The sequence below is a fragment of the Pseudochaenichthys georgianus genome, chromosome 20, assembly GCF_902827115.2.
Source record: "Pseudochaenichthys georgianus chromosome 20, fPseGeo1.2, whole genome shotgun sequence".
NCBI classification, from domain to species: Eukaryota; Metazoa; Chordata; class Actinopteri; order Perciformes; family Channichthyidae; genus Pseudochaenichthys; species Pseudochaenichthys georgianus.
In genome coordinates this window covers 17,770,637-17,797,357 of record NC_047522.1, presented here as the reverse complement: position 1 = coordinate 17,797,357, position 26,721 = coordinate 17,770,637, and the positions used below count along the sequence as shown (strand labels likewise).

Here is a 26,721-nt window from a genome sequence, read left to right as displayed (position 1 = left end):
ACAGTCCGCGGCATATCACTTCATAATGTATCATATATCTCCTTATCTGAGTCAGCTGAGCCGTATCTGGCCGTGCAACACTCACTGTGTCACATACTGTATGCAGAAGTATTATTTTAAGCAACACATTAAGTTGACGAAACAATCGAGTCAAATGTAATTAAAGTCAGATCGTGTCTTAGACGGGGCAGTGATATCATAAACCTGTTAATGTACGCATTTGTTAACGATGCCATGATCTTAGGGCAAGAATACCGTGAACATAGTTTAACGTGACAGAAGAATAAATACACACATACACCGTCGGCTTTGCTTCAACCGGAAGTGACACGTTTTATTGCGCATGTCCCTTTTATCACGGGAATACAGGAAGTGATTAGTATAAGAGTATTAAATAAACAAATTCATATATTACAATTCATAATTCAACACTTTTTCTGTTACCAGCTGTATTCACCTTGCAGGTGCAGCTATGTGGCTTTTATCCTGGATAAAGTGTTTAAGTCATGGATGTTTAAAGTTTAACTTCTTCATATGTCTAATATTATAGTTGACTTTTCATTCAGGAAGTGTGACGCGCTGCGCTGTCAGTACGCTTGTCCATGTTTGTGATTGGTCGAATGCTCCAAATACCACCCCTTTCATGTGAACGCGCACCTAACTAGATAGGGCACGGCTGGTTGAACTAGCTTCGTAGTACAGAGGCCTGTACTACGAAGCTGGCTCAACCTAACCTGGATATGTTTGAGTTAGCCGGGTTGGCCTAATCCAAAACATACGCGCTCTCGCTAAACTGTACTACAACGCGGGTTATCAAGTGGATCGCTCTGGTGGCTCCGTGGCAAGCCCGGCCACCAGACGCTCGCCGACGAGTCCTCCTTCTGGGCCTGGCTCCAGAAGGGGACCCCGGGCTTCCTCCGGGCCGGGTATCCTCACTTCTTGTGTCGTCTTTCATGAGGTTTTTTGAACCAATCTTAGTCTGGCCCCTTGCCTGAGACCAATTTGCCATGGGAGACCCTACCAGGAACACAAGGTTCCAGACAACACAGCCCCCAGGTTCATCAGGGCACACAAATCTCTCTACCACGGTAAGGTGCTGGTTCTTCAGAGAGGGTTACTTATGTTGTGGCAGATATTTAATTAAGCTTTCTTAACGCTAATGTTATAATAGTCAGATTGCTCTGAAGATGGGAGGTGATATGTTCACGTTCACACAGTCGGTGATTTTTGCCGGCCGTCTTTCCTGCAACGGCAGTTTTTCTGTATTTCCTTTCTCCTGTAATATGACTTGATCGCTTTAAACTCCGCACACTGAGCTCTGATTGGTCAGCAGGCGGTGCTTTCACTGAGTTGATCTCTTAGCCTGCAACCTAACCTGGTCCCGACCAGGGGGGTATACTACGAAGCAGGATTTTCGTAGCTTCAACCTAACCTCTCTTAGCCACTCAGCATAAGTTACCATGGAGATCTACACACACACACACACACACACACACACACACACACACACACACACACACACACACACACACACACACACACACACACACACACACACACACACACACACACACACACACACACACACACACACACACACACACACTGTACCCAGCCTGGCACTGTATTTGGATGAAGGGCATGGTGGTGATAAGGTTTTGAGTAGGGGGCTAAATGTGGACGTTAAAAGTGATAAGAAGTTCCCAACGGGCGACAGAAGACAGTCAGACATCACATGAGGCGGACATTAGTCGATTTTAGACGTTAAGGAAGACTGAGGAGTGAGAAAAATCTGTAAAACAGCATCTAAAACTTCCAGGAGACAAAATAGTGACATCAATTCTCTAGTAGGAGGGCATCTGAAGATACTGAGAAAACAATAAGCAACGCTTGGAGAGAATTTTTTTATTAAGAGACCCTAAATCGGACAAGGTGAGTGTAACGTTGAACTCATTTGATGATAGGTTGCTGAAGATGATAACGTTTGTGAAGAGGCTGGTGATTACTGACCTCTGATTGATGACCTTAAAGAAAAGGAAGGCCGAGCATTGAGGAATTTTAACACGGTGACTTTGATGAAGCTGAAAATGTCACCTTGAGCGGATAAGTTAGTCTGTGAGTTGAAGCCTGAAGTTTTAGTCAGTTTATTCATGTCAGGTCTTTTTTCATTCAAAAATAATTGATGGTTATGATTGAGCTTTCTTTATTAGCACATATGTGGTAAACACGAGATTCAAAGTGTTGCTTTTGGATGATTCTTTGTGGAGGAACAAAAGTTATATAGATCAAAAGATAAGACAAAATATCACGTAGTACAGTATATACAGTATATTTGTATTATATGTCAGATTAAAATGTGTATATTTAGGAATTGCATGAATAAATGAAAACAGCATAGCAAGTGAAATGCGTTTTTTCCTCAGAGGTGACGTCATGGAGGAAGAAGAGACTCCAGCTGCAGAGAGGAGAGAAGTTTTGACCGGGGAGAAGGAGAGGATGGACGTGGAGGAGGAGGGGGAAACTGAGAAACCAAGCAAGGAGGAGAGAGAGGAGGAAGGAGGAGAGGAGGAGACAGGAGAGTCATTGCAGGAGACCCTGGTTACGAAAAAGGTTTTTTCCGCAACTACAAGAAGTACGATCGTGGAGGAGACGTTGGAGGAAACTGAGAAAGCTAAAGAAGATGAGGAAGGAGGAGAGGAAGATGAGGCTCAGGCTAAGAAGGTTCTGGGATCCTGGGAAGCAGAAGTGAGTTTGACTTTTAAAACTCAACATAAACGCGAAAAGTCCTTATTCAGCTCAATAAATCCTAAAAATAATCAGATAAGAAACCAAAGAAAGGAAATTCATGATTCAAAGATCTGTGGGTTCCTAAAACTACTTGATTTGTGTGGAAAACATTCCTCTGCTTTGTGTTCATGTGAGAAGACAGCTAATTCATTTGTTATCTTTTAGAACACACTGAGATGGCTGTGCTCGTATGATGTCTCTCAGCTTTTTAATTATCTTACTTCAGGATGGTTTGAATTGTGTAAAGGGAAAAATTCCAAAAGGCTACAAATCTTTCCAAACTGCAGCTGAATGTTTTTGAGGTTTTGTTCCTGATTAAGTGCAGATGTATTCCTCTTTGTGTTGACCTCGACACTGCAGCTCTCATACGGCTTAGAGAGGATTAGTGAAACCATTATTAGCCTCTGATATTGGGATTTTTAGGAACTGATAAAGGAGGCGAGGGATTAACACTGCAGGACTCAGAAAAGGCTCCTTACAGATTTCAACGTCTCCGTTTTACAAGAGATAATTCAGTTTGGCAATATTACTAATAATAGGTGCAACAGAGATGATCTTTTATGATGGTTTAAAGTACAAAACCGAGAGGCGCCTTCATATTTTACAGATTAACTGCACAAAATTGTGAAGTCAAATGTGCATGTATGTTTTTTGTAGGTGTCCTCTGATGAAAAGCCTCCTCTTCCTGACCCTGCATTCAACAGGAGGTGCAGCCTGATCGTCAGTGAAGTAAGTCACTCTCAGATCATTTTGTTATTTATACAAATATCTCTAATAAACTGTAGTTTCATTTAGGGCTGCTTAATTAATCGTATTTTAATCGCGATTACAATTATGGCTTGCAACGATAACGAAAACAACATAATCGAATAAAACGATAGTTTTTTTATTATTACTTTTTTTGTTTTGTTTTTTATATATATATATTTTTTTTCAGTTGAATTATACTTAAAGTTCAGGGTAATCAACTGTTAAAAACATACTGTTCACATTTTTTTCTCCAATAAATGGATGTTTTCAAAGTCAATGAATAATCACATTTAATAATCGCAATTACAATTATTGACCCAAATAATCGAGATTATGATTTTTGTCATAATCATTTGTCATAATATTATACACACATGCATTTCCAAACATTTGGACTACCTATGTTGCAAATGTATTATCTTTTCAATTTACACACGGCATCTATTGCACGTCTGTCCGTCCTGGGAGAGGGATCCCTCTTCTGTTGCTCTCCCTGAGGTTTCTCCCATTTTTCCCTTTAAACTGGGTTTTCTTTGGAAGTTTTTCCTTGTACGATGTGAGGGTCTAAGGACAGAGGGTGTCGTATTGTCATACTGATATTCTGTACACACTGTGAAGACCACTGAGACAAATGTAACATTTGTGATATTGGGCTATATAAATAAACATTGATTGATTGATTGATTGATTGATTGATTGATTGATTGTTTGATTGATTGATTGATAATCGAGCAGCCCTAGTTTAATTTATTATACAAAGAAGAGCTGTGCTTTCACAAAATATTTACACACTTAGAGTATTGATAAATGTTCATCAGTGTTATGGAAACTTCTGTGTAGCAATGCAGTTGGAGTCACCGACTCAGGAAGGAGACAGGGTAGAGCAGGAGCTTCGATGTCAAACACTGGAGGTTTATTTGGAGTTATGGCCGGAGGATTCACATCACAATCACAGCAGTCACGGTCTGACTGCACGGGTGGTTGCCACGTCAATTCTGGAGCGCCTCTCTCTTGCTAGCCCATTTAACTGGTTTCAAAAGAGAGTAATCAACATGTTTTGATAAGATAGCTTTAGACAGTTTGGGCACACTGAGTTACCTGCGTCCGCCACTTATGGCCTCGAATATGTCATACCCTGGAGTCCACAAACAACAAAGAAGGAAGTGTCCCAGTGCACCCACAACAAAGACCATCTGTGACCTAGTATTGACCGATCACAGAATGGGAACAATAACATTATTGGCTGAAGCAGCCTGTGGTTTGGCAATATTACTAATAATAGGTGCAACAGAGATGATCTTTTATGATGGTTTAAAGGACAAAACAGAGAGGCGCTTTCACTCAGAAAGTGGATATTTTACAGATTAACTGCACACAATTGTGAAGTCAAATGTGCATGTATGTTTTTTGTAGGTGTCCTCTGATGAAAAGCCTCCTCTTCCTGACCCTGCATTCAACAGGAGGTGCAGCCTAATCGTCAGTGAAGTAAGTCACTCTCAGATCATTTTGTTATTTATACAAATATCTCTAATAAACTGTAGTTTCATTTAGGGCTGCTTAATTAATCGTATTTTAATCGCGATTACGATTATGGCTTGCAATGATTACGAAAACAACATAATCGAAATAAAACGATAATTCTTTTATTATTACTTTTTTTGTTTTGTTTTTTATATATATTTTATTTTTTTTCAGTTGAATTATACTTAAAGTTCAGGGTAATCAACTGTTAAAAACATACTGTTCACATTTTTTTTCTCCAATAAATGGATGTTTTCAAAGTCAATGAATAATCGCACTTAATAATGGCAATTACAATTTTTGTCATAATCGAGCAGCCCTAGTTTAATTTATTATACAAAGAAGAGCTGTGCTTTCACAAAATATTTACACACTTAGAGTATTGATAAATGTTCATCAGTAATGTGGATATCATGACTAAGTGGGTAAAGACAAATCATACACATTATATGTTCTTAGAACACAACACAACTTTACTGTAATGCTGCCTTTAAAACCCCTTGGAAAAACAACACTTATGCCATACAACAATATCCAGATTTATGAGAATAGCTAGTCTCGTATCTCAATAAAGATCTAATATCGATATAATACCCAAAACAGCAGTACAGTAGAAAATTACTATATTTTTCTAGGAAATGCAGTGAAATCGAAGTATAATGCTGACATAATATAATATGATAAAATATTATAATAGAATTAAAATAGAATATATATAATATAATATACTATTATATAACATTACATTACATACTATAATAAAATAGAATATATGTTATATGATATTATATACTATTGATATTTTTTCAAGCCCTGGTTTGAAGAAATAACCTGAGATAATCCAAAAGTAATATATCCAAATAATCCCATGAATCCCCTCCATGGTGAGCGCAGTGTTGCATCTGTGTGATGGTGACCCAGCTATTCTGGTGTGTAATCTGCTGCAGCTTCACCTCGTGAATCAAAATGTTTCTGAGTGTAAACGTCCTCTGCTGCCTCTGATATAAACCGGGTTGCTATTGGTAACCATCCCTCTAAAGGGGCAATGACTGGCCTTTTTTCAACCCGAGGAGATGTGGAAAAATGTAAAGTATTTCAGAGCAGTGAAACGCTGAATGAGGGTGACGCTGGTGCAGCATGTGGGAGGCGACAGATTTATTCCCTGTGAGTCAAAGTTGGCAGAATAACTGCAGAATGACTCATCAAGTCAACGCACGTTATAAATCCTTCTTCCTGTCTCACTGCCTCATTTAAATATACTTAAAATGTCTATTTTTCCATAGTTACTGTTATAATGTAGTAGTTCTTTACATTATTCATTATTTAAAGTAAATATTATTCATTTGTTTTCTGAGTGTTGCTGCGAAGATAAACTCTGAGCAAGAAAATGTAAAGTAGTTGAACAACAGTTTAGAGATCTTGTTGTTACCATGGAGACGCACGCCTCTTTAAAGTTTAGCTTCATGCTGCTGTAATGCCAAGAGACAGCTCATGCAGAGAACATGTACTGAATTTATTCATTTAAAAATAAGATCCAATTAGTTTTAAATGTCTAAAATCAAACTTTCAACATTTTAAATAAAAAGTAGGATTTTTATTTAAAATGTGGTTACCTTTCCCAAATAATATATGTTCTATTTTCTTTATTTTGGTTATTGCAATTTGCATTTATTAAAGGACATTTATATTCATTTTATGGATGAAGAAAAACAGCACATGAAGCAAACATGTTTAATGGTAGTTAGCTAAAAAAGAGGCCTTCATTTGTATTTTTGTTGTTGTTTGTCAACATTCCAAATTGTATAAAGCAGTGTTTTATCTTAAACATAATCATCATTTAAATCAAATGTTCTTCCAAATAGAGACACCTGAATGCAGTTTATAGTACATTTTCTGTGCATTTAATCTATCTTCCCCATTATGTGAATGCTATGGTATTTGTGCATCTTTTAAATATTTTAGACAAGACATAGACATAGTTTTCATACATTATTTATTAATGCTGCACACAAAGAGAGAGTCTACGACTCTGCAAAACATCTAACGCATTGTCCTCCTGAGGATAGAGTTCAACAGGAGTTCAGCTTATGCACACACACACACACACACACACACACACACACACACACACACACACACACACACACACACACACACACACACACACACACACACACACACACACACACACACACACACACACACACACACACACACACACACACACACACACACACACACACACACACACACACACACACACACACACACACACACACACACACACACACACACACACACACACACACACACACACATGCGCACACACACCCACACTCACATTTCTCTTGCTTCCTGCAGGTGAAGTATAAGGAGGACTTTGAGAAGATGAGGGGTCAGAGTCTGTTTGTTCCTGGAGCCGAACTCATCCACTCCAAGAACATCAGTGCCGTGATATCTGAGGTACACACACACACACACACACACACACACACACACACACACACACACACACACACACACACACACACACACACACACACACACACACACACACACACACACACACACACACACACACACACACACACACACACACACACACACACACACACACACACACACACACACACACACACACACACACACACACACACACACACACACACACACACACACACACACACACACCTAATGAGGAGTGTATGTGACGTAATCCATTTATCTTAACACCAATTATAAACCTTTAATCAGCCTATTTAAGAAGCAAGAAGCAAGAAGCAGCCTATATAGCATCACTTTCTAATATAAACACTCTTTATGTCCTTAAATGGAAGGATAAAATGATGTCGATCCATCACTGTGATATCTGTTTCTGAAATGTGTTTCAGTCGAAGTACAAAGAGGAGGGGAAGAAGGAGGCGTCCATGTCTCTGTACTCCATTTTGCCGCAGACCCCTGAGATTCAACACGCCAAAGAGGCCTCACAGCTGCAGAGCGACGTACTGACACTTATAGTTACAGTATTTATCTCTGAGTTATGTAAAAACACTTTCTACCGTGTAGAGAAAGTGACTGTTTGTGTTGTTTGTGTTCCAGGTGAAGTACAAAGAGAAGATTTCCCCCTCTCTTTACTCTCTGCTGCCAGAAACCACAGAGACTCAGTTTGTCAAGGAGCTGACGGAGATGCTCAGCGAGGTCAGACAGGATGGATGGATTCATGCATGAAAGGATGAATAGATTATAGATGGAGGGGTGTGTTCTGATGATAGGATGAATACGTGATAAATCAATTGATGAATAACGCTATGGATACAAAGTGTACAAATGGGTGGATGGATGAATCGATAATGTATTCATTCGTGGAAGGATTCATTTATGGTTTCGATGGATGGAGAGTTCTTCATAAAGGGAAGGATGGATGGACAACATTATTTAAAAAATGAATGAAAGACTGATGGAGGGACAGATGATGGATGGGTCTATGTTAAAGTGGATATAATGGATACCTAGAGGATGAATGAATAAACAGATAGATGGATGAATGGAAAAATCTTGGATGAATGAATGATCCACTAATGATGAAACTATGTCTGCTCCTCAGAACAAGTACAAGGAGGAAGGGAGGAAGGAGATGAGCAGCAGTTTGTACTCTCAGATGGCAGAAACTTCTGAGATGCAGCTGGCCAAAACCGTACACCAGTTTCAAAGCGAGGTATATATATATATATTTTTGGGTGTTTTTCAACATATTTCATCAGATAAACCCAGAGTGGGCATTAACACATTAAGATTATTTAATGCTGCAACCGCAGGTTTGGGGCTTCCCACTGCAAATTATTAAATACATAAAGCAAACACAGAAATATTAATTCAAGTTTAAGATTTCCATCTGCAGTCCCCAAGTTTAAGATTTCCATCTGCAGTCCCCAAGTTTAAGATTTCCATCTGCAGTCCCCAAGTTTAAGATTTCCATCTGCAGTCCCCAAGTTTAAGATTTCCATCTGCAGTCCCCAAGTTTAAGATTTCCATCTGCAGTCCCCAAGTTTAAGATTTCCATCTGCAGTCCCCAAGTTTAAGATTTCCATCTGCAGTCCCCAAGTTTAAGATTTCCATCTGCAGTTCCCAAGTTTAAGATTTCCATCTGCAGTACCCAAGTTTAAGATTTCCATCTGCAGTACCCAAGTTTAAGATTTCCATATGCAGTCCCCAAGTTTAAGATTTCCATCTGCAGTCCCCAAGTTTAAGATTTCCATCTGCAGTCCCTGGGCAGATACACACTTTGCATTCAGCTAAAAACATTACATAATCTCTATCACATTAACAATTATGAATATATATCAAAGCACGGATTCAATTGCACATTTACCGATGCAACTATAGTCAAAGTCAAAGTAAACTTTATTGTCAATCTTCCAGTTTGTGTGTACAGACAGAGAGATCGAAATGCCGTTTCCCACAATCCCGAATATAAAAACAAATGTATATAAAAATATGAGTGCAAATTTGTATATATATACACAGTCAAAGACACATTTTTACATGTGCACACATTAAGACCTAAATAAAAACACAACAATCAATATACTAACAATTATTTTTGAATACAGTGAAGTGAATGTTTGCAAGTCTGGTTGCTCAATATATATTATTTTACGTCATGGGAAAAAGAATGAAAGTTTGTGCACGTTTTAGCTGGAAGCATATTCCAATGCACCATGGCCATAAATGAAAAAGTATAAAAAAAGAAAAAGGCTCCTCAATGACGAAGATCAGCATTGTAAATACCAATCAAAGTTCCCAAAACAAACTGAGATTTAGAAAACTGTCAACAGCATTAAGGTTCCGTAATGACTATAGTGCTTGAGTGAATGTTATTTTGACACACTCAGTGATTTGTTTCAGAAAAAGTACAAAGAAGACGGGAAGAGGAGGGCCTCCATCTCTCTCTACTCCCAACTCCCAGAAACTCCAGAAATACAACACGCTATGGAGATGTCCCAGATGCAGAGTGAGGTACATAGAAACAGACATAGAAGGGAAGCCACAGGAATTCTGGGAAATGTAGTCTTAGTAGTGACACTTAGCATTCATCTCTCTCTCCTGCAGGTGAATTGTCGGCCCAGTCTTTTGGTGAAAGGCGCTCCTTCCTCTCTGTACTCCCAGCTGACCGACACCTCAGAGATCCAGTTCGCACGAGAGATGACGGAAATGCAGAGCGAGGTAAACACTGTCTCCAGAGAACTCTTCTTTTAGACTTTAGATAAAGAGCACTTCATCATATTTTCTTGGAGAGTTTAGTTTGTTTGGTCACAACCAGGCGAGACTGTGTTTTGATCCAGCAGTTCATAATGTCTCAAACATTCCGTCTATGATCCTGCACAGTTTACACATCTTTAAATCCACACTCTATCTCATTGCATTCTTTACAAAAATGTATATAGTTTTTTTTAGTTGTCTTACTTTGGTTTATTATACTCTATTCCATCGTATTTCTTTATACTGTGTTATATATAGCTACTCTATAAATATATATCATTCTAGTATGGTTATGTGTATATTTTGACTCCTGTACAATGCTTGTGAAACCTTCATTCCCCAATCTGTGATAATCAAACACAAATCTAACAATATATGTATTTAAAAGTACTTGAAGTGTACATTCAAGTTTGATTGAACAAGTTAGGAAGTAAGATTTTATATATATTACACCTCCTAACAATGATGGATTAAATGTATGACAATGAGAGTTAAACTCTTCCCAATACTCCTTACAACGTATTGCAATACAATCTATATTTTTCCTGACGACGGATATGTTTCTCCTCTCTCAGAGTAAATATAAGGAGGGCAGCAGGATGAGCATCTCTCAGAGTTTCTACTCTCAGCTCCCAGAGACCAACGAGACGCAGTTTGCTAAGAGTGTTGCAGAGCTGCAAAGTGAGGTAATGAATGTTCATTTAATCATCTTTTTTATTTTCTGATCCTTAGAAACTATTTCTTTTTGTAAAGGTTTTCAAAGTTTACAGCACATTAAAACAAATGTTTCTTCTTCTGCAGATGCGGTACAAAGAGGCGGGTAAGAAGGGGGTGAACTCGTGTTTGTACTCCCTGCTGCCCGAGACCTTAGAGACGGCTCACGCTAAAGAAGCCTCCGAGCTCCTCAGTGAGGTACAAAAACTACATTAACACCACAGAGACCATTGTATTAATAATAAATATGCATCCAAAATATACATGTTGAACATACAGTAAGCTCACGAAGCGAAAATAATGTCACCATTTTCAATTATTTCATAGGAAACACTACTTCTGTTATTTGTATTCTCTAAAGACTCTATTCTGTAACACAGTTCCCTTTCCTCCTTGTATTTATACTTTTGCTCTTAATTTGTCTCCATTTTGCACCTTTAATATTTCTGTATTCGTCCAGGTGAAGTATAAAGAGGAGGGGAAGAAGGAGATGAGCATGAACCTGTACTCTTTGCTGCCTCAGACCATCGACACGCAGCACGCTAAAGAGGTTACAAACCTGCAGAGTGAGGTATGCATGCAACCATTTCTGACGTTTTATTGATAAATAAATAGAAATACTGTTGTTTTCGCTTATATTTTGATATTTGCTTGGATAGGCCAAAATATATAGCCGTTAAATAATTGTAGTGCAGCAAGTACAACATTTCCCTGTAAAATGAAATAGGAAGTAGCATAAACTGGACAAACTAAAGCACTTTATTAAATGTACTTTCCATTATGGCAATTTACATTTGCACAGGGTTCTTTGGCAGTAGGCTGACACTCAACTCATTTAGTCGTATCTTACAAGAACAATAAGTTTGCCCATGTAAAATGTGACGTATATTTTTTAAATCAATGTGATACTTGTTATGGAAATCTAAGACCCAACACTGTGGAGAGTACAAGTCAAAGTGATCAAAACAAATAAATGGTGAATCAGACAGAGTTGTCTTTCTGGTTATTTATTTGAAGCTTCAAATACATAAGATACAATAAAAATAGACACAGGTCTCACAGAGCATAGAATAGTCTGCGTGAGTGTGCGCCATACAATATGGTAGCAAAGCTTATATACAAGAAAGAGTGGGAAGTTCAGAAATCTGTCTTCACACAGTCACATATTGTAATTAGACATCTGTCCTTGAGCTGTAGATAGTATAACGGTTCTCAGAATAGGGAAGTTCTTGTGTGACTTTGTGTGAGTCTCAACCCAGTAGCCAAATCAGCTCTGTGGCCTTGAAGCGCTTGGGAATAAACCCACAGTAGAGTAGAAAACAGCACATCTCAGGAAATGAGAAGCATTTGGTTTAAGCATCTAAGGATATAATAACAATTTCCACTACATTCTGTGTCCTGTTTCTTGCAGATAAAGTATAAGGAAGGAGTGAAGCAGAAGAATCAGAGCACTTTGTTCCATCAGCTCCCAGAGACCACAGAGACTCAGCTGGCCAAACAGCTGACTGACCTGCAGAGCCAGGTACCAAACACCTTTTTTAAAATGTATTTCTTTTTTACCAGAAACAAAAAGGAAGCAGAAAAGAAAGAGAAAATCCAGTTTTCGCTGAAGAGGGTATTTTACTGTTCCATAGCTACAGTGAAGAACTCTTTATGTGCAGAGCCTCTTCGTGAAGTACTCTTCACTCTCATCCAAAGCTTTCATGGAAAATCTGATCCACTAAAACATGTCAGATTTTTAAAGACAGAGGCTCCTGCAGTTATTTATATGATAGCATAATTGTAATAACTTATTCTGCCATGTGACGGAAGAATATCACACATTTTAGTGATGCTACGTTTGTGTCTGTTGGATTATGAAACATGTATTCAATAAAAAAAGAATAGAAAAGGACTTCCTGCAGAGACCTTTGATACACACATGCAACAGAGAAGCTGATTGTGCAGGAATGATGTAGACATGCAGCTGTAATTAGCTGTAATATTTAATAACCAAAATGGGTTTTGATGTGTGCAGGCAAAGTATAAGGAAGCAGGAAAGAAGGAGGTGAACAGCTGCCTGTACTCTCTGCTGCCTGAAACTCTGGAGACTCAGCACGCTAAAGAGAGCACTCAGCTCCTCAGTGAGGTGGGGTTCAATGCTCTACACAAACACGGGGAATTAAATAGTTTCATGAAGATTATTCACTTTTTTTCTCGATTTCCATTTCCCCAGATTAAGTACAGGGAGAGTGGGAAGAAGGAGGCGTCCAGCTCCCTCTACTCCTCTCTGCCCGACACGTCAGAGACGAGCTTCGCCAGAGAGATGAGCGACATGCAGAGCGAGGTAAGAGGCATGCACAAAACACTGATCATGTGACTCTTTCATTCCTGACTGTCCTCTAATGCAGGGTGCCTATTTTAACAAACGAGACGAGATGAGACACTGTATCGTGCGTTATGTATGATTTCAGGAGATGACTCTGAATTATAATCCTCCAAAATGTATCTTGGTATTAATGTGTGTAATGCTGTATCGGTGTCATCGGAAACTACACGTTTTTTATAAAAATAAAACTAGATAAATTGCTGAAAGTTATTATTATATTATTATTCTTCATTCATTTAAACAGGGACGATAAAGCAAATAGGTCCATTGTATGTGATAAAACAGGGAAATCTTCTGAGAAAGAAACTAGGATTATAGGGATCATTTCACTTGAACAATCTCACCAAGAAATAACACTTTAATATTATGTATAATTAAAGCCAATGTCAATATCTGTTTAAAATAACATCTGTGGCAGGTTGTTGTTCCTGCAGCAGCATTTCTGAGACAAGTTCCTGTTTATGCTGCATGCGTACTGAAAAAGGTGTATTGGAATCTTAATATTTGATTTTGTTTTGTCTTTTGCAGACTAAGTACAGAGAGCTTGGGATGAAGAGCCTCTCTCAGAGCGTCTACTCTCAGCTCCCAGAGACCACAGACACTCAGTTTGCTAAAAGTGTTTCAGAGCTGCAGAGCGAGGTGAGGAAAACACACACATTTATTCTGCAGACTTCTGCATCTGAACTGAGAGAAACCAGAGCTGAGAGGAAGCTCCAAATACAGTCTAATATTTAAAACTGATGCATGGAATATAAATAGTTAAATACTTGAGGGAAACAGAATTAGCTTTGAGAATAGAATACATACTATGAGATAAGATAACATCAGATCACCCACTCAGACAGAGACAAAATAATAATAATATCATATCTGATAAGACAATAAAACAAAGAGTAAGCATGTAACTCAGTACCCAGAAACAATAAATGAAGACCAATGGAAGAGGAATATTTCTAAAGAGAAAGGTCTTTTTTTGCAGATGAAGTACAAGCGTGGAAAAAAGGACATCTCCTCCTCTCTGTACTCCACACTGCCTGAGACTCTGGACATTCTGCACGCCAAAAAGGCTTCAAAGCTGCAGAGCGAAGTAAAAAACCTGCAGCACACACACTCTCCACACACACACTGTCCACACTGTGTCTTTTTATAGCTGGATAATTGTCTCTGCCCCTGTTTGTGTGCAGCTGAAGTATAAGCAGAAAGGATCCTCCGGTCTGTTCCACCTGCTGCCGGAGACCTTAGAGACGGCCCACGCCAAGGAGGTCTCCGAGCTCCTCAGCGAGGTAACGACAGAAAGAAATGAAGCCTCCTCCTTCCTCATGAGGCGCAGACATTCAGCACTTCTCTTTTTTGTTCCAGGTGAAGTATAAAGAGGAGGGGAAGAAGGAGATGAGCATGAACCTGTACTCCTTGCTGCCTCAGACCATCGACACGCAGCACGCTAAAGAGGTTACAAACCTGCAGAGTGAGGTATTCACAAGTCATTCTTTCTTATCTTGCTCTTTAATTTCTTGTGTATGATGCCATATATTGAGCATGTTAGGGTAAAAAAGAAAATATAAAAAAGAAGGAAATTAGTGTTTCTATTCTGACAAAAAACACCTCAAATCAGTTTTTATATTAACGTCTCTTGGAAATCTGGATCCTTATAATAACAATATGGTAAAATGTGGGTTAAATAACTAATATTTCCTTATTGCTAAATGTAATGGCTAATTACAGTTTGATCCACTGCACGCATAATACACAGCAATTGACGGCCATGTTGTTCATTGTAAAAAAACACATTTTCCCCAAATAATTCTCGTAAATGTACCACTTTAAAAAAAAAAAAACATCTCTCCCCGCCCAAAGTTAGGTAATTATTTTTTTTTTTAAACTTAAAATGGCCATAAAATGCTATCGTACTTGTTTCCTCAGACTGACACTCACAGTTTTTAATGAATGTTAGATGTTTGCCACTGTAAAATGGGACACATATTTGCATATATATATTTTTTTATAAATGTGATGTTGCATTGTTCTGTGTTGGTGTCCTGCAGGTGAAGTATAAGGAAGGAGTGAAGCAAAAGAATCAGAGCAGTTTGTTCCATCGGCTCGCAGAGACCACCGAGACTCAGCTGGCCAAACAGATGTCTGACCTGCAGAGCCAGGTACCAAACACACACTTTGTACACACATATACACATTATTTATATAGAACAAGACTGACAACGATACAATTTGGAGAAAACCCAAATATATCTATTTTAAAATGCGATTGTGATCTCAAACACTTATATAGCTTTGAATATTTTTGTATATAATCAAGAACTATTGTTTTATACAGCTGGAAAGTATTTTAAACAATAATAGGTATGTCTAGTCCAAATCAATTTGGCTTTTGAAGAAAAGCCAAAGGAACACAATGTTGGTTCATGAAGTTAACTATCTCTGCATTGTAATCTGCAAACTAACTCTTTTAAGATTTATACTCAAGGTTTTTTCTCCAAAATGTAGCTTTTTAATCTGGGAAATGTTCATGCAAGGTGACCGTGTTCTCGTCAATTTGCAGAATAAGTACCAGGAGGCGGGTAAGAAGGAGGTGGAGACGTCTCTGTACTCCCTCATGCCTCACACCATGGACACACAGCACGCTAAAGAAGCTGGAGAGCTCCTCAGTGATGTAAGAAGAAGAACAAAACACTTCTTCATTTCTGATTTCTCAGAGTCTGATCACAAAATGTTTCCATTCTTCTCTCTGCTGTTTCTTCCAGATCAAATACAAAGAAAGCATGAAGAAGGGGATGAGCAGCTCCCTCTACTCCACTCTGCCCGACACAACAGAAAACAGCTTGGCCAGAGAGATGAGCGACATGCAGAGCGAGGTGAATAAAACACAGAGACAATCTGGATTTCAGGGATTAGAGAACAGTTTTCTGACAGTTGCTCTTTTTTAGAATGAAATAAATAGAATACAAATATGTTTATTAATGTAAGTTAAAGTACTGTAAAATGTCCAATAAATGATTGAATAATATATATATTTAAATATTTTGACATCAATAACTTCAATGTTGTTTCTATCTGCACTGATTTAGAACTGCAGTTTACGTGTTGAGAACACTGAACGTTATTGAACAATATATATTTATACTAAAATAAATACTTAAATATGCCAAACAAGTATTTTTCATGCACATGTTTTAAAAGTTCTTATCATTTAAACTATGGTGTTAGATTTGGTCACGTAAACCAAGCTAATATCCGGATTTCAAAAAAGGCAATAGACCCTTTTGCTTAAATTAGCTCTTGATGGCACAATGTAATGGCTGCAGCATAATGACACCATTAGTGTTGAAATTGCTTCCTTATAAACCTTAGTGTTTCACGGAGTACTTTCTCCCATGAAAATGAATTGTATCTATTGAATCTATTGCCACTTTTTTTAAATGTGCAAGTAAACAAAGGGGGCACTCTAAACTAGGGCCTCCTTGACCTCAAACATTTTAAAGTGAGGTTGAATAAAGATGAGGTTTGCAGGATGCCGTTTGATTACTTATAAATAATCATAACCTCAGTACTCAGTGCTCTGTGATGTTTTTATACCTCAGACACTGACCAGAGGTTAGATTAGCATCAGAAACAGGATCAAAGGGCTCACAGTCTGTTACTAATGTGTATTACAGGAGAAGCATTAACACCGGATCTGTGGACTGAGAAATATGGGAGACTAGATTTTCAGTGTGCGAAAAAGTAAATAACACGTCCCACCGTCCGGGATGTGTTATTTACAATATCGGACAAGTAGATCTTTCAATTGACTTGTCCGATGGAGTGAAATTGTTCGCCCTTATTCATTGACAAATTATTGATAAATTCAGTTTACAAAAGGCAGAACTAATTCGCAAATTGTCCGTGTCCGCCATTGTTGTGGTTTTGCTTGTCGATTCCTAAGGAAATGCATCTCGCCGCTTTCTGTACTGTTAGACGGGGGCGGGGCTGGACGTGTAGCACATTGGCAGGCTTGGGAAGCAAAACTCGGTTCCGAGTAGGAACAAATAACAATTGTCCGGTACCGGGATTAATAAGAGTTGTGAGGACAGGAGACGGAGGCCGAGCCCCGCGGACCGCAGCTCTCTCTCCCTATGCTCCGTATCGTGTTGCCGTATCAGCTGATTGCTGCACGGTGCAGCTCAGCGTCTCTCTCTCTCTTTCTACACACAGCAGATCCGCTGCCCGTTTAACAGCCTCATATTTGTCAAACTTTCTTATGTTCTTTCTCTAACACGTGATGAAGGTTATTAAGCGTTTTAGCTCCTATATTGTTAATATTGACCGCCATTTGCTTTATGAAGTGAAGCAGCCTCCCTCTCTGTGTCCTCGCGCCGTCCTCACATCCCCGGACCCCCAGACTCGGAGGAGCACAGGGATGTCAGTATTGTTTATGAAGCAGGGTATAGAAAGTAACTACATTATTGAAATGAAATAACTATTTATTTACTTTTACAAACAGTGAGCAGCTGGGCAGCTGCAGCATGTGTATTGCAGGACATGTGTTGGACACACAGACTGTGTGGTTGGACTGTGTCTCACAGGCAGGTTGCAGTTTAACATCAGAGGAGACTGGGCCAATTGTACATTCTCAAACTGCACCACTTAGAACTAACTAAACAATTATTTTTATATAATTGTATTCAATAACCGTAACAAAATGAAACAGTATGAAGTGATTTGTAAATAGGAATACAGATTTGACTTAATGTTTTCATAAATATATTTTTCTCGCAGTTTGTCATGGGACTTATCTTTACCCTCTCAAAGAACCAGAATCGAGAACCGAAAAGAACCGGAATCGAAAAGCATAACTGGAATCGTTCAAATCCAAACGATACCCAACCCTATGTGTGATGCAGTAAAATCTTACCGTAAAAACCGTGGAAAAATGTGAAATACGATGCCAATCGATTTTTCTGGACAAGTGAAAAATGTAAATTTCCAAACTCACTTGCCCATGGACAAGTACTCTCTAAAAACCTTTTCTTACACTGTAGATTCATACCATCTCAGGGGGTACAGGAAATATAATCTCATGGGGTCTCATTGTACAATGTATCACCTCCTTATGGTTATCCATCAAACCAATATCTGTTGTTTTCATTTTTTTCCAGAACAAGTACAAGGAGGACGGGAAGAGGAGCCTCCCTCAGAGTTTCTACTCTCAGCTTGCTGAAACACCGCAGATTGAGTTCGCTAAAAATGTCTCTGAGCTGCAGAGTGAGGTAATGGAGAGACATGCTCCATAAATTATGTTTTATTTGGAAGCTGTAGCGCTAAAAAGCCAGGTACATGCATTATGTAATCATTGAACACACTAAAATATGACAAATATTTAGCAACATATGGGATGACATTAGTTGTACACGCTTGATGATGTCCCACAATTATATTACAGTGCGCTAAGTGGATACTGCTTAAAAAGATTCCTTTTCATAAAATCACATTACACTCTGAAGTTACTTTTCAAATATATCCCAAAAGCTGATTCGAGGGGGACAAATAATGAGTCAGTTAATGCAGCTATACAGATGACACACAACTCCATATTTGAGTGTCAAACGGAATCAGAGTACTTTATTTATCTAGGGAGAAAAACTGGGTAAATTGTGTCTCAGGTTTGTGCTCATGCTTATTTTAAATGAGATACATTTCGAAGCCAGTTTTAAGTAAATTTTTGGTTTGTGTTTTTAGATGAAATATAAAGAAGCAGGGAAGAAAGGAGTGACGAGCTCTCTGTACTCCACTCTGCCCGAGACTCTGGATACACAACACGCTAAAGAGGCTTCACAGCTGCAGAGCCAGGTACACAAACACGCTTTTTATTATGCTTTTACCTTCTTATATTCTGCTGTAAAAACTGTGAAAGGAAAGTGGTTGGGACCCACATGCTATGTGTTTTCCAGCTGAAGTATAAGCAGAGTTTAAAGAAAGACGCCCCCAGTCTGTTCCACCTGATGCCAGAAACCAACGACACCATGTTCCATAAGCAGCAGACGGAGATGCTCAGTGAGGTACCACAAAGTGGGATTATTTATATTGGATTTAACAAAACACAAATATGTAGATGTATTTCTATTTGTCATGATCCTGCAGCAACTGATCTCTGTATTAACCAGCATCTCGTTCCCCTTTCTTTCTTCAAATCAAGGTGAAGTATAAAGAAGAGGGGAAGAAAGAGATGAACATCAACCTGTACTCTCTGCTGCCTGACACCATCGACACGCAGCATGCTAAAGAGCAGACGGACATGCAGAGCGAGGTGCGTTCAGTGTCGGTTAACACAAGAACTACCTCCAGAATTAATATCATTTAAGAATTTCTCTTTTTTCAATCACACTCATAGTCTGTACTTTCTCACTTTTACTCTTCCTAAGGTGTAACACAATATGGTATAAACCTGAATATGATTCGTCCTTGTTCTTCCAGGCTAAATACAAAGAGGCCGGGAAGAAGCAAACGTCCTCGTCTCTGTACCAAAAACTTCCTGAAACTCTTGAGACTCAGCACGCTAAAGAGGCCACACAGCTGCAGAGCCAGGTAATACATGAATACAAGAATAAAAAAATCATCGTTTACAAAATCTCAAATACTCCCGGGGTTAAATAAAACATTTCTAATTCTAATCATTTCAGATTTTCTGCACAACTTAAGTTGACATGGCAAGTTTATTATCATAGCATAGAAACCAATGTTTAAAATGTAACTAGTATATCAAATATAAAGTTTACTCAGTTTTTAGATTAAGACTAGCATAGAGCTCAAACACGCAAATGTAGTTGTTGAATTATGTTTAGTGTCTTATTCGCTCTCCTCAGTGACTCCATGTTTCCCCTCTGTGTTGCAGAGCCTGTATAAAGAGGCCGGTAAGAAGGAGATGTCGTGTCCGTTTTACCACCTGATGACGGACACCCTGGAGAATCAGTTCGCCCGAGAGATCACTCACATGCAGAGCCAAGTAAGGAAGAATATATGACACATTTGTCTTCCTGTTTCTGTGGAGACCTTCTAACATGTACTGTAAGATAACAGCGGGAGCCATTTCTTTTGATTTGTTTTCTACGTTTTACATGTATCAGACTTTGGCACACCCTGCCCTTTATCATTAATCTGTGTTATTATTGAATATAACGTGTGTTTTCTGTCTCTGGTTGTAGAATAGGTATAAAGAAGACGGGATGAGGAATCTCTCTCAGAGTTTCTACTCTCAGCTGCCAGAAACTGCTGAGACTCAGTTTGCTAAATCTGTTTCTGAGCTGCAGAGCGAGGTGATAACAACACAGCAATATTGTAATTATTTGTATCTTATTTTATCTCAATGCATTTAATACTATCTTATTTTATCTTAATATATTTTATCATACTTTAGTTAATCTTACTTTATCTTATCTTATTTTTCAATTTATTTTATTTTATATTGTCTTGTTTTTCTCAAATGTTTTCTTATCTTATCTTATCATATTTAATTTGGTCCTATTTTTTTATTTTGTGTTTTATATTGTCTATTTTAATATTGTTTTTTTTAAATCTATTTAATTGTATCTTACCATATTAAAAATGTTCTTATTGTGTTTTATCCTATCTTATTTGATTGTAATCAATATCAAATGCTTTATTTTGAATTTTAGACAAAGTATAAGAAGTCTGGGCGTCAGGATGCTGGCAGCTCTCTGTACTCTGTGATGGCAGAAACTCTGGACACACAACACGCCAAGCAGGCCTCACAGAACCAGAGCCAGGTACACACACACACACACACACACACACACACACACACACACACACACACACACACACACACACACACACACACACACACACACACACACACACACACACACACACACACACACACACGCACACACGCACACACACACACACACACCACACACCACACACACACACACACACACACACACACACACACACACACACACACACACACACACACACACACACTGACTCTGAGCTAAGTAAATTGTGAATCGACTTTCCACTATTATCAGGCTTTTCCTCCCATGCAGTTTCTCTCAGTGAGATATTAACACATAAAGGGTGTGTTTGGTGCAGGTGAAGTACAGAGAGGAGGTGGGGAAGTCGAGCAGTCTGTTCTCCACCCTCCCTCACACTATGCAGACGCAGCTGGCCAAAGAGCAGACGCAGCTGCAGAGTCAGGTGAAAACACTTTGAGCGTCTGTCTGAAACTCTCCCTGTGTGCAGTCTGAAACGTCCACATGCTAAATGAATTCTATCCCTTTGTGATGCAGGTGAAATATAAAGAGGGACACAAGAAGGACGCGTCCTCCTCTCTTTACCACCTCCTCCCTGAGACCGCAGAGATGCATCTGGCCAAACACCAGTCAGAGATCCAGAGCCAGGTGCTGTCAACGCTGAAAAAATGATAGAAAAATAACAATACGTGACATTAATATAACGCTTTTCACAGTGCTCAATTTAAATCAATCTTTTGTCTTTTTGCCTCCAGACAAAGTACAAGAAGGACCAAGAGGATCTTTCTGAGACGTTGTTCTCTTTGATGCCGGAGACTCTGGAGACTCAGTTTGTGAAAGAGATGTCTGAGACACACAGCGAGGTGAGATGTATATTATAGTAGTTTATTGGAGTTTCTTACAGCTTTTATGCAATATATAACAGGATGTAATGTTGCTTTTGTTGTTGTGAATGGTCTTTTTAAAGAAGACTCAGTAATGTTATGACAGTGACATTAACTGTGTTGTTCTGAATATTTAAAATGAGACAGTCATTTCTGAGTAGAAATATCAACAATTCTTCCATATGTCCCATATTTACATCATAGACTAACATGTGTCCTCTAAGTTGGGTCAACCAGGGCATGGAGCTGAAATCCTATTGGTTGACAGCTGATGATGTCACAGAATGGTTGCTAATCAACCGCCAATAGCATGCACGTCTGATAACGCTGGTTAAAAGCAGATACATGTTTTACAGAAGTTCTCTGGAAAATAAAAAGATTTTGGAGTAGGAGGACTGTCGTGGGTTTAATACTTTAGATTGTAGTCAAAGTGTTGTTTTAACAAGTGTGTGTATATGTGTGTGTGTGTGTGTCAGGTGAAGTATAAGCAGGCTGGGAAGCAGCAGACAGCGTCTTCTCTTTACTCCAAACTTCCAGAAACTCTGGAGACGAAACACGCCAAGGAAGCGACTGAACTGCAGAGTGAGGTGAGTGTCTCTTTACCTTTACTGTATATTCTGTTTTCTGTCTGATCTTAAAAAAGCTATGTTGATAAAACGTACACTTCCCCCTAAATGTATGATTCTATTTTACTGTGGTGAATGTCCTCTTGTTTTCTCACTTTTCTTTCTATTTTTCCGACAGAAAAAGTACAAAGATGAGGGGAGGAAGGACATGACGTCGTCTCTTTACTCTCAGCTTCCTGATACATCAGAGACTCAGTTTGCACGAGAGATGAGCGAGATTCAGAGTGAGGTACAGCAAACACACTTTTCTTTTTGTTAAAATCACCTAAATAACAACATTTTCAGAATAAAACAATATGTCCAGCTCAGGAAAAAGAGTTCTCTATACAGTAGATGGAGATATTATCCTCATTACAATCATCTGGATGATTTTGTAGGACAATATATAGTTTGAATAAGACATGCACCTCCTGCAACACAACTATGATGATACAAGAAATAAAGTATCTTTCTGAATATGTGTTTATACGTCTGTAGAACAAGTACAAGGAGAGTGGGAAGAAGAGCCAGTCTGTCAGTATGTACTCTCAGCTGGCAGACACCAACGAGATCCAGTTTGCAAAATCTGTTTCTGAAATACAAAGTGAGGTACGGTAATGATTTACTTTAAATGTTGTTTGATTGTATTGATTTGTTTAATGCTCATTTGTTTACCTGCAGTCACAGTGTTTACCGCATCAGATACAAAAGTTCCCTTTGTTCTTAATTGTGATTTTCGTATTTTTTTCCAGGCTAAATATAAGGAGGCAGGGAGAAAAGAGGCGTGCAGCTCTCTGTACTCGAAGCTGCCGCAGACTCTGGACACGCTGCATGCTAAAGAGGCCTCACAGCTGCAGAGCCAGGTGTGTACAAGCAGTATTTGTTATTATTACTTTGGCTGTATAATTCTGTTCCTCAAAGGCTTGGTGAGAACAACAACTCCCATGATCCAATGCCACTTCACAACACCAATGTGTCTGTGTTTTCCCTCTCTGTGCAGGTGAAGTATAAGCAGGAGAGCAGGAAGGAGGCGACCAGCTCTCTGTACCACCAGCTACCTGAAACCTCAGAGACTCAGCTGGCTAAAGATCTGAAAAACATTCACAGCGAGGTGAGAAAAAGTGACAGATGAGAGGAAAAGTCAAAAAAGTATCCCTGCTGTGTTTCTAAGCTCGGCACTCTCTTCCTCAGTTGAAGTATAAAGAAGAGGGGAGGAAGGAGTTGGGGAAGAACTTGTACTCGCTCCTCCCTGAGACGGCAGACACATTCTTCGCCAAGCAGATGTCAGAAATACAGAGCCAGGTGAGGACCCTGAACGCATCATACAGGTGCTCTGCAGGGGGAAAGTCTTATTATGATCTTACAGTGTGTTTGTATTACTACTGCAGACAGAAATAACATTAGCGAATGCATTTTATTGAAACAAAATTGTCAATTTCGACCGTTTATTTTGCATAATTGATTATAAGAACTGCAATTATCATTCAGGTAAAGGCAACGTTGTATTCAAGTGTCGTAAAACTATATTGTGCCAATGATATAAAAAAAATCCTAAATCTGAGTATAGTTGTGAAATTGAGAATAGTGGCATATTGGTTTTGTGATTTCATTTTGGAATAAAATAAAGATAAAATAAAAATAGAAAACTAATATTTATGTCTGTTTTTTTCCAAATGATTATACTGATTTTGTTTAACGATTAATGTCAGTATTCTTGTTGAATATAAAGATGTTTTATGTTGTAAATGTTTTACTGAATACCTGAACATCTTCTACGTTCACCTTGTATTTATCTGAACTTAACGGTATAAAAGGGAACAACCAGAATATTGAATGACTTCAATCCAATCTTTTTCTTTTGTCTTTTTGTGTGAAGACAAAGTACAAGAGGGACAGAGAGGATCTTTCTGAAACGCTGTTCTCTTTGATGCCGGAGACCCTGGAGACTCAGTTTATCAAAGAGATGTCTGAGACACACAGTGAGGTGAGAAACTTTTACAGTTATTGATGATATTACAAGGATTTCAATTTGTTTTATGGGGAGTCACCTCACATTTTAGGGCAGGGGTGGGAAACCTTTTTCCTCTCAAGGGCCATTTCAATTTTTACAACATCCTCCGAGGGCCGTACAAATTATTGACCTCTGCTTAAAAATACTAAAATCACAGCCCATTCATTTCGCCTTTCTTTCATGCTGTGCAAAGAAAAAGCAACCTCTTAATCCAGATATTTTACCATGACTCGCGTATGCATGCACGTGCACGGTTGTGGCATGACCACCAAAACAGAAAGATATTGGACACAAGATATGTGCAAATGTATTTAGTTTCCTATCCATGTGGACGTGATTTAAATGGGGGGGGGGGGGGGGGGGGGGGTGATTAAAAGCATCAATCTGGTGCACTTTGAGAGCAACATTAGGAGTTCTATGGATAGATCTCTCAACACATATGAAACAGACCTGGAAGCACATTTATTTTTCTTTATGGATATTTCACAAACCACTCCCCTTTCGAACTGTATTCTTGTTTATTAATAACAACTTTTTTGTACTGTCATATAGTATTTTATACCCGTTTACTTTATTCTCTTATTTTTTTATAACTATAATGATCATATAAAGATGTGCCTTTACCTCACTGGTTGTAGAAAAAGCTTCTTATATTTTTTAGCATAGCTAGCTAACCAGATGCTAATAACAACAAAGTTATTGACTGTATGATCAGTGTGACAGATGAGCAGATCGCCACCGGGCTTTCAACTAAGGCCACAGCCACGCAAAAACTGCGGCATGTGTACGGCTCCTTATCGGTACTGCTTGCAAGTGCCGGAGCGACGTTCTGGTGCTCTCCGTCAGAACTGCACCCCTTTCAGACGAGACATGTACCACGTGAGGACACGTTAGGCTCGTGTTGTGTTCAAGGACCCTGACCGTGGCCAGGAAAAACAGGCACTCGCTTTGTTTAATTTGTTTGCGGTCTAGATTTCTTTAATTTTTTTCTTTTTTGCGTGTGTTTATAAATTACCTTGAGGGCCGTACCAAATGGTCTCGCGGGCCGGAGGTTCCCCACCCCTGTTTTAGGGCAAAAAGACTTTAAACTTAGTTAAACTTTATTAGTAAATATAAAAATACTAACCAGATCACCAGATGTGTACTGAAAATAGTCCCTAAAAAACACACTATTTCCTCCTTGTTTAATAAAAATGATCATGAGAAGCTGGGTTTTTCAAAAGGTTAATATCTTTAGATAAGACTTCTTTCTTTCAGCACATTGTTGTTTTGGTTCTTTTCATGCGTTTTGTTAAACGTCTGAAGGTAAGTCTGCAGGGGGAGCGATTACGTCAGTGTAATGCCTCAGAGATAGAATGAAGTGTGTGTGCTGCGTCACCCACACTTCATTCATTCACTCTGACATGTTGACACACTGCAGATAAACGGACCGTCCTTCTATTCTGAGCTTCTTATCAGAACCGCATTTAGAACGGCTGATACTTCTCTACATCTCACCCCTCCTCCACACTCAGGGTTTTTATTCTCTGAACGAAATAAGAAATACATAATCCTTTCATCCAGTACTGCTTCATCTGTTTTCCTCTGGTCACTCCTCATCTATAGCTCCTTGTTATTACTTTTTTAAGGGAATTGGGTGTCTTAATCTTTGTTCTTTTCAAAACAAATGCTACTGAAGAGCTTTTCCTGACGATCCTTAATAAAAGAACATGTCAGTTACAGATACTTCTCTCTTTCTCACTCCTTTTGTGCAGCTCAGACACATTAAGAGGGTTTTTAATTCACTGAACAATACAATGTTTTCATTCTGTATGTGCCTCATATGTTCTCCTCAACTCTAACTTCCTTACTGCAGGTCAAGTATAAAGAAGCAGGAAAGAAAGAGGCCAGCAGCGCTCTGTACCACAAACTACCGGAGACTCTGGAGACGCAGCATGCTAAAGAGGCCACTGAGCTGCAGAGTGAGGTACACATACTATCCTGAGGGAGTTTCATGCAAAGATAGATTGATTTTGGTATTCAAACAGCGTGTTAAAAAAGACATTGAGTTTGATTA

At 38.8% G+C, this 26,721-nt stretch overlaps 1 protein-coding gene across 1 annotated transcript in view; it reads left to right on the top strand.

Moving 5' to 3' along the window:
- The first annotated feature begins 1,016 nt into the window (after nucleotides 1-1,016).
- Nucleotides 1,017-26,721, top strand: part of LOC117465575 (nebulin-like) — a 58,770-nt gene continuing 33,065 nt past the window's right edge. The window contains exons 1-42 of the mRNA XM_071206878.1: nucleotides 1,017-1,088; nucleotides 2,424-2,745; nucleotides 3,445-3,516; nucleotides 4,951-5,022; nucleotides 7,420-7,521; nucleotides 7,950-8,060; nucleotides 8,158-8,256; nucleotides 8,663-8,773; nucleotides 9,964-10,074; nucleotides 10,168-10,281; nucleotides 10,893-11,003; nucleotides 11,119-11,229; nucleotides 11,492-11,602; nucleotides 12,443-12,553; nucleotides 13,049-13,159; nucleotides 13,247-13,357; nucleotides 13,928-14,038; nucleotides 14,379-14,486; nucleotides 14,584-14,682; nucleotides 14,759-14,869; nucleotides 15,442-15,552; nucleotides 15,954-16,064; nucleotides 16,156-16,266; nucleotides 18,550-18,660; nucleotides 19,130-19,240; nucleotides 19,342-19,449; nucleotides 19,587-19,697; nucleotides 19,865-19,975; nucleotides 20,283-20,393; nucleotides 20,593-20,703; nucleotides 21,064-21,174; nucleotides 21,506-21,610; nucleotides 21,703-21,813; nucleotides 21,921-22,028; nucleotides 22,526-22,636; nucleotides 22,794-22,904; nucleotides 23,153-23,263; nucleotides 23,407-23,517; nucleotides 23,655-23,765; nucleotides 23,846-23,956; nucleotides 24,531-24,638; nucleotides 26,521-26,631. Of these exons, the coding sequence (XP_071062979.1) occupies nucleotides 2,434-2,745; nucleotides 3,445-3,516; nucleotides 4,951-5,022; nucleotides 7,420-7,521; nucleotides 7,950-8,060; nucleotides 8,158-8,256; nucleotides 8,663-8,773; nucleotides 9,964-10,074; nucleotides 10,168-10,281; nucleotides 10,893-11,003; nucleotides 11,119-11,229; nucleotides 11,492-11,602; nucleotides 12,443-12,553; nucleotides 13,049-13,159; nucleotides 13,247-13,357; nucleotides 13,928-14,038; nucleotides 14,379-14,486; nucleotides 14,584-14,682; nucleotides 14,759-14,869; nucleotides 15,442-15,552; nucleotides 15,954-16,064; nucleotides 16,156-16,266; nucleotides 18,550-18,660; nucleotides 19,130-19,240; nucleotides 19,342-19,449; nucleotides 19,587-19,697; nucleotides 19,865-19,975; nucleotides 20,283-20,393; nucleotides 20,593-20,703; nucleotides 21,064-21,174; nucleotides 21,506-21,610; nucleotides 21,703-21,813; nucleotides 21,921-22,028; nucleotides 22,526-22,636; nucleotides 22,794-22,904; nucleotides 23,153-23,263; nucleotides 23,407-23,517; nucleotides 23,655-23,765; nucleotides 23,846-23,956; nucleotides 24,531-24,638; nucleotides 26,521-26,631 (4,626 nt within the window). The 5' untranslated portion in view covers nucleotides 1,017-1,088; nucleotides 2,424-2,433. The remainder of the gene's footprint in view (nucleotides 1,089-2,423; nucleotides 2,746-3,444; nucleotides 3,517-4,950; nucleotides 5,023-7,419; nucleotides 7,522-7,949; nucleotides 8,061-8,157; nucleotides 8,257-8,662; nucleotides 8,774-9,963; nucleotides 10,075-10,167; nucleotides 10,282-10,892; nucleotides 11,004-11,118; nucleotides 11,230-11,491; nucleotides 11,603-12,442; nucleotides 12,554-13,048; nucleotides 13,160-13,246; nucleotides 13,358-13,927; nucleotides 14,039-14,378; nucleotides 14,487-14,583; nucleotides 14,683-14,758; nucleotides 14,870-15,441; nucleotides 15,553-15,953; nucleotides 16,065-16,155; nucleotides 16,267-18,549; nucleotides 18,661-19,129; nucleotides 19,241-19,341; nucleotides 19,450-19,586; nucleotides 19,698-19,864; nucleotides 19,976-20,282; nucleotides 20,394-20,592; nucleotides 20,704-21,063; nucleotides 21,175-21,505; nucleotides 21,611-21,702; nucleotides 21,814-21,920; nucleotides 22,029-22,525; nucleotides 22,637-22,793; nucleotides 22,905-23,152; nucleotides 23,264-23,406; nucleotides 23,518-23,654; nucleotides 23,766-23,845; nucleotides 23,957-24,530; nucleotides 24,639-26,520; nucleotides 26,632-26,721) is intronic.